This window comes from Ctenopharyngodon idella, chromosome 22 (genome assembly GCF_019924925.1).
Source record: "Ctenopharyngodon idella isolate HZGC_01 chromosome 22, HZGC01, whole genome shotgun sequence".
NCBI classification, from domain to species: domain Eukaryota; kingdom Metazoa; phylum Chordata; class Actinopteri; order Cypriniformes; family Xenocyprididae; genus Ctenopharyngodon; species Ctenopharyngodon idella.
In genome coordinates, this window is record NC_067241.1 from 20,731,887 (window position 1) to 20,745,440 (window position 13,554).

The window sequence follows — 13,554 nt, forward strand, 5'->3', positions numbered from 1 at the left end:
GCCTTTGTATTGAGTATAAAGCTAGACAACCTGTCCAAGTAAGTCCTTTATTTGAGCACTATTTTTCTGACCTTGGAGCAATTCAGTAGCCATTAAGGTTTGTCTCTTGAGCATTGGCAATCATTTTCAAATAAATGATCAAATCATCTTATAATCCCACTTCTAAATCAGAACCAACTTTATCAATAAAGACAGAAAGCATGCTTTTTTTGTTATGTGTTTAATTAGATCCTCTTTATCAATGACATTAACTTTGATAAAGTTCAGTTCACATTTTAGGTCAATGCAGAACAACAGATATAATTCACAAACGTTCTCACCATCTTACATATGAAGGAAGCTGAAGCTTCTCCCAAATGGTTTGTCAAAAATTCCAAACTGAAGCTTGTCCCTTGAGACACAAAAGAGCAAACTGAAATTTCTTTAATTAGTGAGGTCTCACATATATCATTAATATTGCTATTTTACAAATGAGCAGATTCATTCAACAGTTTAAGTGCATTTCACGTGATCTATACAAATGTAGTAAAAAGTCACAATACGTCATGTACAATTATGTAAAGCCATCATAGCACCAAAGTGGTACAATTCGGGCTTCTACCTGTGAAATGTTGAGTTTCACAACAGAAACAGTCAATCCCTAGTGTCATGACCTATATAAACAGTTTAACAAGCACACACACAGAATTACTTAAAACTGACATTTCTGAGTGTATGTTTGCTTTACATAGTTGCATTCAGTGTGACCAGGTTTACTTGTACATTAACCTCGTGTGATTGCTACAGGATAAAGATGGCACAAAATCATGAGACAATTGGGGATAAGTTGTTTTTAATGTCTCAAGATTTAAAGGACATTTAAAGCCGTTAAGTTAGCAGCTGGTGGGATAATATACTAATATTTCTAACTGCTAGTAAGCATTGGTAGTGAGATTAAATTATTTAAGTTTAGACATGCCACAATATATTGTATAAAATAGGGAATTAAATTTCCGTTGAAGTATGCCACGGCCCGAAGCCTGGCTTTTAGAATTGTACGCACTACATGGAACATGTTAAAGATAAAATATTCTTGTGCTACACAATAAATGATGAACTCCCATTAAGTGTAGATGATAATCAATTCTAATATTTAGATGAGTGTTATTAATCACTGCAGTTACATACATCTGTGTCTCCATCAAACCACACATCAGCCCAACTTTAGGCTGTGCAAAACAGCCAACAAGAGCGTGTAAAACCATCAGCAAAAGTACTAGCATGCTTGACACCTTTGAACTAGGCCAACCAAAGTGTTTGTACATAAACAGGGAAGCTTATTGACACATAAAATTGTACAATTCATAGACAGACAAGACATTCCCATCAATGTTTGCATAGCTTCTGAAATTTGTGAGTGTTAAAAATCACAGTATTGTTTAAAGTTTCGAAATAAAATACAGTGGTGTCTTTCTAGATCATCTAGTCTATGTGTGGAAAAAAAATTAGTCCTTGCAAAATGAAGCTTGCTGTATGGCAAAAAGCTTGTGAGCAGTGAAGCACATTCTGAGCATTTTTGGTACATGTGAGCATATATGTGGGCTAAGATGAAGCACCTTGACGTTCGTGAGCCATGAAGTGCTGAAATCAAAAGAAACAGATTAGCACCCATCTCCATTTCATTCACCAGGCTGGATCACTCAACATTTGCAGTCCTGATGAGTTATATGGCTTTAGTTTCTACAAGAGAAAAGTGGCTTTGGCAACCATAAACACACTCAAAATATCGATGCCAGGATGTAATAGGATTTTTGTTATTTATAAGAGCTTTTTTTTAACAATTAAAAAACTTTTTTTTTTACTACAAAGTAAACATTTTTCATAAGCAGCTTTCATTTTCGTCTGTTGAACAAAAACAAAACAGATCTAAAATGAGGAATGAGAATATTAGCTTTAGTAAACTCCCCTGTACCATGGACATGGTGACAAAACGGCACTATCAATGAGATACAACCGTGATTTCTGAACGTAGATGGGATTCTGAAAACTAAACTCCTTTTCCTTCTCAGGTACTGAAAATCAGGCAGAATAACTATGAAGTTCCTGCACATCATGCATACCAAAACATATCACGTTTCTGAGATGAGGGAAAAAAGCATATAAGAGATAAAATAACATTAGTTTTAACAAAAACACAAATGAAGCTCTTCTAATAGGTTCTGAGCAGCCCCACGATTCAATAATCAAACAAACATTGGCTATCTTCACAGATGGCACTGCAATGATGCCTTCTTCTAACCGCTTGTACCCATAAAATGAATACCTGAGTGTAACTAGCGAGACACATGGAAAGGTAGGTTAGCACATACATAAACTAGCAATTTCTAAACCTATTCAGGTTTGCACAGAATGTTTAACTCAAAATCTAACATCAAAAAAGTGAATAATTTAAGGCATTCCCTACCTCTCAAAATAAATAAATTAATTCACACTGAATTTCCAGATTCTAGTGAAAAGCAGAAGTTGTGGAGAGGCTTTGTCCAAAAACTGTTCACTTCAATCTCGCATTCCGACAAAGGAAAAAGGGAAAATTGAAAAGAGCTTAAGGAGAGGAGATGATATGGATTGAATGAAGGAGAGCAAAGGATGAATCTCAAGCCTCTTTCAGTCTTCCCAACCGAATCAGTAGATGTCTGGAAGGTCAGAGTACTTCCTGTCAAAGTAACCGCCCTTGAAGATCCAGTCTGCAGCCCCAGTGTACGGATTATTGCCTTGCTGGAACCATCTGAAAAGGTTATAAAATTGAAAATACTATTCAGAATCTCCTTAGAAAAATGATGGTATGTGCTTCTGTAGAAGCCTTAAAATCCCTAAACTTCTACAATCATTTAGTGTGTAGTTCATTTTTATTTTTTTGAATGTTGTAATGTTGTAATCTGCAGTCTCAGAACTGGCTGGCTTGGTTCAACACTTCATTGCAGAATTTTATTTGAATGCCTACGGACAAAATGAGTAAATGTGCAAAACAAATCCAAGAAACCACACCGCTGAAACAGTGGGCGGTCACTGTTGTGCTCTTAATCCAAATCCTCACCTCGTAGACCATTCTTCCTCATCTTTAGCACGTTCTCTTCTGGCAGCTCTCTGCTTCTCTTCCAATCTCTCTTTCTCTCGACTTGCAGTATCTGGAATTTAAGAGTAGCTTCTAAATTTAGCGGTAAAATAAGTAGAGCAACATCCAAGAGATAGCTTACAGGACAGATGGTAACAGAACGGGCCAAAAGAGAGATTGTCCATACCTATATCCCCATTCTCCATAGCTCTGATGTCCGGCCGCAGGCGACAGTCTGTTGGTGCTACAACTCCAATCATGCCAGGCTCCAGTTCATTAAGCGTCATTGCAAAGTTAGTAAAATTATACATCTGAATAGAATCCAGGAAAGAGAACAAAGAGCGAAATAAGTACACATATTCTTATTCTGTGGCAACTTATTTACATTGTGATTTTTTTTTTTTTTTACATTTTGGGACTTTTTTTTTTTTTTTTTAGAAAACAAAAAGGTTCTATCTACAAAGGAGTATGGAATGCAAAAACTTTGTAGCTCATTATCTCAAAACTGCTCAAAATGCAGATAGAACCTTATAATTCCAAGGTGGCGAAGTGAAAAGTAACGTTTTTGAACATTTTTGATCATAAAAATCTATTCTAGTAGTCCCCAAAAACAAAATCAAGCCTTTGTAAAAGGGCATAATATGGCTTCTTTAATACCATGTGAAAGTCCAAGGTTGTGGTTACCTGTGTCGAGTGTGGCGGTCGAGGGGCTACTCTCCACAGCAGAGTACTGCCTGGGATCATAGCGACTGTCTCCTGGACATCTGGCATTTCATCTGAATCATCGCCCCCTGTACCCTGTTCCTAATCACATGCATAGAGGACTACCATTAATGCCCCCAAAAAACATGAGAACCATTAAAGACTACAGATAGAGCAAGATCAGGAAGCCACATGGACTAGCATAACTAACTGAACAACAAACTCTAGAAGGTGAAGGTGGCTCAGTTACTGTAGCATCATTGCTAAAACCTACTGTCTTTACCTTCACCTTTCACTGAAATTGCATGTTAATACAAAGGAGGGAAACAAAAAGTGATTTCCAAGGAAAATGCACTGCAGAGGATTTTCAAAAATACTTCACTTTTTGGATTTCAAACATCAGAGAAATCTAATGTGTGTGTGTATATATTATATATATATATATATATATATATATATACACACACACAACCTTTTACCTGCTTGTGTTTCTTGGAATCTCCTCCACTTTTCTTCTCTGCTTTCTTGTTAGCTTCGTAGACTTTTGGCTCAATGCTATATACGCACTCTGTCCACTTTCCATAGATAACATGATGCTTCTTTTTACTGAAATACACCCAAACACAGTGAGTCAAAGATACAAGCACGTATACAATCCAGCTGTAAAAGACATTGCTGATGCTACAGTGGATTGCAGTGTGAACACTACAGGCTAGGAGCCAGATATACCCGCTGACATTTGATACAAATGACTGCTCACCTCTTGTCCTGGATATGTCCCTCAACCCTATGCAGCTCTTTGCCAAACATGCCGCATGGCTTAAAATTCAGCACACACTTGTCCCCAGTGCTAAAATGAACAGAGAGGAGGTTTTCCAGTCAAGAAAAAGGCACCAACCACTGAGTGAACATTGATCCACAATGATACATGTGGATCAGTAGCCTATACGACAACATTATTTAAATGCTGGAAAGTGGTATAGAGTGAAAATGCAGGCTGAATATTTAGTGTCAGAAAGGAAAGAGATGAAATACCTGTGGTTGACAATCTCCACTGTCCCATACTGCTCAATCCACAGTTTACCCAGAATAACATTATGCACACAGCACATAGGGTTTGTCCATGTGTAAGCTTCTCTGTGCCTGAGAAAAAAAAATTATTAACATTAGTTAACTAACTAAGAGAAATATACAGTGCTCAGCGTAAATGAGTACACCCCCTTTGAAAAGTAACATTTTATACAATATCTCAATGAACACAAAAACAATTTCCAAAATGTTGACAAGACATATAACATCTGTTTAACTTATAACATGAAAGTAAGGTTAATAATATAACTTAGATTACACATTTTTCAGTTTTACTCAAATTACGGTGATGCAAATTGAGTACACCCCACAACAAAAACTACTACATCTAGTACTTTGTATGGCCTCCATGATTTTTAATGTCTTCTAGGCATGGAATGAACAAGTTGGCGACATTTTGCAACATCTATCTTTTTCCATTCTTCAAGAATGAGCTCTTTTAGAGACGGGATGCTGGATGGAGAGTGATGCTCAACTTGTCTCTTCAGAATTCCCCATAGGTGTTCGATTGGGTTCAGATCAGGAGCCACTGAATCACTTTCACCCTGTTCTTCTTCATAAATGGGTTTAAGATCATTGTCATGTTGGAAAAGTGCACGACGACCAAGGGCACGGAGTGATGGTAGCATCTTCTCTTTCAGTATAGAGCAGTACATCTGTAAATTCATGATGCCATCAATGAAATGCAGCTCCCCGACACCAGCAGCACTCATGCAGCCCCACATAAGGACACTGCCACCACCATGTGTCACTGGAGGCACCATGCATTTTTCTTTGTATTCCTCACCTTTGCGACGCCATACAGTTTTGAAGCCATCAGTTCCAAAAACATTTATCTTGGTCTCATCGCTCCAGAGTATAGAGTCCCAGTAGTCTTCATCTTTGTCAGCATGGGCCCTGGCAAACTCTAGACGGGCTTTTTTGTGCCTGTGCTTTAGGAGAGGCTTCTTGGGTGGACGCCACCCATGCATGCCATTCCTCTGCAGTGTACGCCGTATTGTGTCACGGGAAATAGTCACCCTAGTTTGGCTTTCTACTTCTTCAGATAACTGCAGTGAACTTGCATGCCGATTTTCTTCAACCCTTCTCATCAGAAGATGCTCCTGTCGAGGTGTTAACTTCTGTGGACGACCTGGACGTCTCGTCTCTGTGAGATGGTTGCAGTTACAGTATTCTGACTGATAAGTAAAGCTTTGCTGATCTTCTTGTAGCCTTCACCTTTCTGGTGTAAAGAAATTATTTTCTGTCTCAGGTCTTGTGACATTTCTCTTCCATGTGGTGCCATTGCTGACAGCATGAAATGGGAAGGGGTTTTAACACACTTTTATAGTCAACTGTCTGCTGGATACCTGTGTAATGAAGAATTAGACTCACCTGTTTTTGAATTCTTGTTAAATTAGACATTTGTAGTCTAAAATTCAGCTTTGCTACAGAGACTTTCAGTGGGGTGTACTCATTTTTGCATCACCCTAATTTGAGTAAAACTGAAAATTTTGTTCTCTAAGTTATATTATTAACCTTACTTTCATGTTATAAGTTAAACAGATGTGATATAAAACTTAGTCTTGTCAACATTTTGGAAATTGTTTTTGTGTTCATTGAGATATTGTTTAAAATGTTACTCATTTATGCTGAGCACTGTAGTTAATATCTGTTATCTGCTAGTTGTTAAAAATACAATTGTTCAGTGTTTGTTCATAATACTTCACAATGCATTATTATATACTAATGATAATAGATGTGACTTTTGGTTGTAAAAATGTATTAGTAATGTAGACATTAACAAATGATGTAGAAGTATTGTTCATTGTTGGTGTTAAAAAAGTTATGTTATAAATGTTATAAAGAAGGGTAACACTTTACAATAAGGTCTCATTCGTTAACATTAGTTAATGTATTAACTAACATGAACTAACAATGAGCAATACATTTGTTACAGTATTTATTCACCTTTGTTAATATTAGTGAATAAAAATTAAGTCATTCATTGTTTGTTCATGTTAGTTAACAGTGCATTAACTAATGTTAACAACTTTTGATTTTAATAATGTATGAGTAAATGTTGAAATTAACATTAACTAATATTAATAAATTCTGTAGAAGTGTTTAAAAGTGTTTAAAAAAAAAGAGCTCAGCCATAACTCACACCCAAAATCTCACCCATACACATACAAAACATCCTGAATAATAAATGTACATTCCAGCATGTTACTTATCTAGCAAATAATGCTTTCCAAAGCAACTTACAGTACACTACGGGCAGGGAAAAGTTATGTGCTTTGCTCATGGGTCCGACTGTGCTTGAGGATCCCAATGACTCTCTAGCTCCAATAAAGAAAGTGATCATAGTGTACATAGTGATGCCACATGAATAAAACTCACTTGGACAGCTCAAGTGTCATGGTGCCTTTTGGCTCCGCTTCCACACTCTTCCCCCAGAACTTTAGTTTAGGGTAGATGGAGCCGTGAAACGAGAAGTCCTGATTGAGTGACTCTGCGTAGAAGGCGCTGATTGGTGGATGGTGGCTCACCTGTTCTGAGATCATACGGTAACCCTCATCCTCCCTGAGCATAAATATGCAAATTATTAGTGCAAGCTTATTTTGTAGAAGGTATAGCATTTGTCTTCAAATGCTCTGTAGATTTACCTTGTAAGCTCAAAAGTCTCTCCTAATAAAGGGTTAAAAGGTTTTCCAGTTCTATCCCATTGTGATGCAACTGCAGAAACGGCGAACGCGGCGACAAGCTGACAAATGAGATGCAAAAGGATTTGTTTAAGTCTTCCATGCAAGCACACATGTGAAAGTAAATTATTAAGGAGCCGGAGGCACCAACCTGCATACGATCTATAGAGTCAGAAAGTGTACAAGCTTTATGGATGAGGTATGTATGTTCCATGTACTCTGTAATCCTCTGCAAGAAGCTCAGCGGTTCGTTGAAAACAATAGGCATTGTTATCTTGGACAGCTCCTGCAAAGATAAAGTATTCCCAGATAGAAATGGCATGGCATGTGGACAACTACACCACAATCTAAATAATATGTCTCTTTTACAAGTTCATATTTCATGCTTTGTTTGAACGGAGCACTTTTGACAAAGCTGTTGTTTGGCCAAAGTAGCTTGCGCTCACCATTCCAATGCATTTCTTCAGGAAGCCCCATACACTGAAGTCATTTCTGGAGAACATGGGCGCTGGAAGTGTAGTTCTAAGCACAAGGACACACACATTAATACGTAACACAGTCCAACAGATAAAGATCTTCACATTCTGTTTTTGGAAGCTGGATATTATTTCACATCATTCTTACCGCCTCTCCCACACTCCATTCTCAGACGGCACTTTGCCATTCACCGTCTGCTTGCTCGCATAGACGCAGGCATCTTTAAAACTGACTTCACACGAGTCGTCTGATTCCAAACCTGAGATGGAAGGAGAGATTTAGCCATAGGTGATAAGGGAAAATGTGATGTACCGTACTAAACTTACGTACTAACATACTTACGTACTAAACTAACATTACGTACCTGTCTCAGCATCATAGAACTCTTCCTCGCTGTTCATGATGGACAGTTGTTGCTGTTGATGTCAATCAGAAGGCATTGTTTCACAGCTTGAATGTGTTCTGTAGATCAAACCAGAGCACAGTTGGTTTGAAAATTAAATGGATATAGAGAACTGTAGCTGGACATCATCAGTCCAACTAATAAAAATGAATCATTAATGTACTTTAGGCTACTATGCCGTGAACCTGGAACATACTGGATATTCATGCTGGCCCAATCTCTATCTATTCCCTTATTGAACACAGAACAAATCCAGTCACCTCACTGCAGTCTTTAAACAGCTGTGCTTGGCAAAACCACCTAATGAGAGTGTCCGCAAGCTAATCCTTTAATGGCCAATGGCAGCTCATAGCAGAGAGAGAGAGTCAGCATCCGATCGTCATTATTGCAACTGACTTTACCTCTTCACAGTGTGGGCTTAATTAAATATGCATGAACTGAGAAATCAAATTCTCCTTGATCTTTTGACATATAAGAGGTTATTGTACTGTATCCTGTAAGTTTCAAAACTCAAAACTTCCTCATTAGTCCAAAAACAGCTTTTATTGAAACCAAGCTGCCAAAACGACTTGTTTCAGATTTTGTCTCAGTATGATGTCATAGTTTTTTGATGTAAAAATCTTGCCAACATTATAAGTGGACCTCAGAGAACATTATAAAATAAATAAAATGCAGTTCATGACCACTTTAATGTAAAAATCCCATTCATTAATTATGCGCAAACGTCCTGGTAGCACATATAATAGTGACGAAGAGTGTTCATTATAAAGAAAATAAGAAATCTAATTTAAAACACATATTCATGTTGGTTTCATATGGTTTTGGTAAATTTTTATGCCATTTTCAATAAAAGTACATAATGAAGGAAAAATATTGAGATTAGTAAGAAGTCTCCAAAGCTGCATTTGTTTGCTAAAAGTACATTAAAACGGTAATTGTGAAATATTATTATATATAATTTAGCTAAAAGAGTTTTTATTTTAATATATTTTAAAATGTAATTTATTCCTATGATGGTAAAGCTGAATTTGTGTCACATGATCCTTCAGAAATCATATTTGGTGCTCAAGAAACATTTCTTCTTATTATTTTGTAAAACAGTTAATTTTTTGTGGAAAGCATGATACTTTTTTTTAGTATTCTTCTATGAATAGAAAGTTCAAATGAGCATTAATCTGAAATATATATTTTTTACAACAATGTAAAACGAGACAAAATATTTCCTATTTTGTGTGGGGGTTTTTTTTGGCATGTTGGTTTCACCACATGATGTTTGCACCATATGACTTTGACTTTGCAAGAAAAAATTAATTATGCTGAAACACTTCGGCACTTTTCAAGACTTGCATTTGTTTAATAAGGCTTTTTTCTTCCTTATCATATCTGGAAAGTTGACATTTTTTAAAATGAAAAAAACTGTTCATCATAAACAGTGTATTTAAATAATTGTATGAATTATATTTGTAATGTATTTTTGAATAAGTAAAAAAAGGACAAATAAATGAGCATCACGTCATTGACCCACACAAACAGAAATGGGAATAGAGAGCTAAAACTATAAAACAAAGGATCATATTTCAAGCTTCTCTTCAAAAACACTTACATAGGTATGGATCACCAAAATGCAAACCAGTTTAAAAAACTATTGGCCATATAACAGAGGCGGGCACCATGCAAATTATTTGAAATACAGACAGGCAAAGCAGACACTTAGCAAGCTGACAGCTATCACATATTCAAACACCCATGTGGTAAACTGCCAATAGAGGAAGTCTTGGCTGGCTGAGCAGCACGTAGGCCCGGTCGTTTTGCAACCACACAAATTCAAGGTAGCTCAACTGAAATGAATGCAGACCAGAGGTGGCTGTGACTGACCGCACGCTTTGGATCAGAACAAATGTGAAGGATAGGGTGCAAGGCAGCCAAACTGTAGGACGCTACAGTACATGAGACAGACCATTTGTAGAAAACATGAAAAGGTTGACTTTGGAAGATGCTTTTTAAAGATCAAGTTCAATATTGTTTAAAGTATCAATAGAAATATAATCTAACTCCATTTACATACACACATTGCACAATATACAAAGCCTTTCTACACTGCATACCTTACCCAAACATACGTTAACAGAATTATTCAATCATATATATGCAAGAAAACTCCCTAGATAACATATTGACAGATCACAACATCATTTAACTTTTTATGCTTTATTTCAAACATTTCCAAATAATCAAGTAAATAAAATACCTCAGAATCTTTGAGCTAAAGTGAAAGTTGGATGCATGACCTTTGGCTATGACAGTGAACAGAGAAATCTAGTCATACAACTGACTGGAAAATAATAGTGCAACAGATCAATGGTGACTAAGACAACCACACAAGTAGTTGGTTCTCAGAAAAAGCTGAGCAGTTCCTGTTGGTGATACTTGGAGAAAATTATTTAGATAGCAACAATTTGTTATGGCACATGTCATAGATCCCCTAAATAATGCCATTTATTTTTAAGTTGTAAAATTTACTGTGCAAAAACACCTTTATATACTAATACTAGAACTGCACAATTAATCATTAAAAGATCACGATCTTGATTCAAACACCCTACGTGATCTTATTCTTGAAGTGACAACAATTCGCCTGTGTCTATTAAACCTTTGACAAGTACGATCAAAGCGAACATTTAGGTCTGTGTTCGCGCTGCCGCTGAGCCAGAGAGAGCAGTTGTCATGTATAAGTATGAAACAGCTTTACAAACAGTCTTTTCAACCTTACATTATTGTTATTTCTGTGTTACAAATATTCATATTATCACATATGTACTTGGATAAATGTTTATAGTTCAGATATAAACACTGATGTCTACAGAAGCGATCAAAATAGAGTAAATCAACTTTTTAAAGTAACACCAGTAGGTGGCGACAAGTGATGGTTAAAAAAATGCATTTGTCATTGAATTATTCATTCAAGAGATTTGTAAAAAAAATGAATAAATGCTGATTCATCCAGTTATGAAATAAGTGAAGTCTTTATGAGTAATTGAATCATTCAGACCGATTTTTATAAAATAATTGATTAAATATTTTAAATAGACTGCAGCAATTAACATTTTGTCTAAACCTCTAGTGAATTACATGGTTTTTTTAGAGATGCACCAATATATCGGCCGATAATAGCGAATTTTCACACTATCGGCTATTGGTCGATAGTTAAAAAACATCCGGTAGTCAGGGCTGATATGTCCTGTCAATCAAAAGAGGGCAGAAAAATGCACTGCATTTGGGCTTTGTGTAAAGAAAATGCTAAGAAACCAGTATGATGTTCAATATTAATAGTAATTATATGAATTAATAACATTCAGAAAGTTAAGAAATATTCATTTAATCTTCAGAATTAAGTTAATGTGTGTTAAAACTAATTTGAGTAATGTGTTTGTTTATAACTGATATCAGTTACTCTGAAACAAGTTGATGAAATGGAGAGAATAAAGTGTTTATTTGCATTTCTTTCGAAATACAATAATTAAAAATATAATGATTAATTATTAATTATCATTAAAAGAAGGTATAAAAGGCAGAACCCCCAAACTATCTGTATCGTTATCGGCAGATATCACTCTGAATAATCGGCTATCTATCGGTATCGGTGGAGAAATTTAGTATTGGTGCTTCTCTAGTTATTTTGTTTAGTTGTCTGTTCAGAAACGTGGGAGAATAGTGATCTATTTTAAACCAAAAATTTGTGATTCTTAATTTATCCAGAATCGTGCAGCTCTATTATATACTATGGTCTATGACTTGCTGCCAAGACAACTTTAAACTCTGTAAGCTACTGTTTGTTTAGCCGGCTCTCATTTATCGCAATAGTACCAATAGTTTTGGACTTTATATTGACATTTGAAGCATAAAGTTAGTTTACTAACTGTTGCAGCTTCACAGTCTTAACTGACAGAAAGAACTATATGAAATAAATGTATTATTAGCGGTTTTAAAATATAAAAGTTTCGTCTAGAAGACTGGAGTCATGTGTGAGTATACACTACAACTCAGTAATTCAACTTCTTAATCAAGTCAGAATACTTCCCCCAAAATTTGTACTGCTGTCAACTAACAAATTGATGAGTTAGGCATCTTTCTCACCATCTTGACGGGTGTAATGAGTGCCACTAAATACAATGGGGCAGATTTAACCCATCAAAACTACAGGGCAAACAGCTGATCCAGATATTACTTAACAGACATTCAGAATGCACTGCTTAATACACGATCACATGAACACGGTAACTAAGCACCATATGAGCGTAACACACAACCCTCATTCACCCATCCATATCATAACCTAGCTAACGTTTAGCCACCCGTGCATGAGGGCAGGCTGACATTCAGGTTATGTACTGTTAGATATACAAACATATTTGGTACTATGAATAACCTGCCTCGCTCGGCATCTCCAAACTAGATCTACTGCGGGCGGAAGGCACGGAGTGTTTGGCTTGAGCTGTTTTGACCCGCGTTAGCCGCTAGCCGTGAGCCTTGACCAATAATACACCCGCATATTATTCAACAACCCGTTTTATATAGTGAAAACCTCCAACAAGGCACAAAATAACACGACGTGTAACGTCGATCTTGCTTAGCAGGCTGTATACAGTGTGTGTCGCGTTACCTTTCAATAACGTAAAGCTGGATCGCTCCTTTCTCCGGTGGGACAGAAAACAAGCGCCCAGTTTGGGAAGACTGACAGTAGGGCGGATACATTTCGCCAGGACGGGAGGACAAACTGGATTGGAGGGTTAAGGAAGGGGTCCAAACGCAGAGGGGCGGGGCAAAAGTTGATTGACAGAGGAAGTAGCCTATTGTGAAAGAAGACCCCTATGCGAACGCACGATAATAACCTTTTGAAGGGGCGGGGCTATATGGATGTTACATAAAGGGGTCGGTACTAAAAAGGCAGGGATGTGGGTTATTTATAATCCTAACAATAAATATCGCCGTCGGCTATGGCAGTGGCACTCCTTGATTGAATATGACTGTTGTCTAGGAACAGATAGATTGAATTATTTAGTTTTATAGACAAAACATTGATAGATAAATAAATAAATAGAATAGATTAC

The 13,554-nt window shown here is 36.7% G+C and overlaps 1 protein-coding gene across 1 annotated transcript; it reads right to left on the reverse strand.

The window, feature by feature from the left end:
• Positions 1-407: 407 nt before the first annotated feature.
• On the reverse strand, positions 408-13,242 carry osbpl2a (oxysterol binding protein-like 2a). The gene is made up of 14 exons (XM_051880329.1): positions 13,107-13,242; positions 8,408-8,505; positions 8,191-8,302; positions 8,013-8,088; positions 7,718-7,852; positions 7,531-7,628; positions 7,265-7,447; positions 4,829-4,936; positions 4,554-4,643; positions 4,273-4,399; positions 3,776-3,895; positions 3,279-3,402; positions 3,074-3,164; positions 408-2,764 (listed from the first exon to the last, which is right to left on the reverse strand). The coding sequence occupies exons 2-14, from the start codon at positions 8,442-8,444 to the stop codon at positions 2,662-2,664; spliced, it is 1,404 nt and encodes a 467-aa protein (XP_051736289.1). The 5' UTR covers positions 8,445-8,505; positions 13,107-13,242; the 3' UTR covers positions 408-2,661.
• Positions 13,243-13,554: the final 312 nt, after the last annotated feature.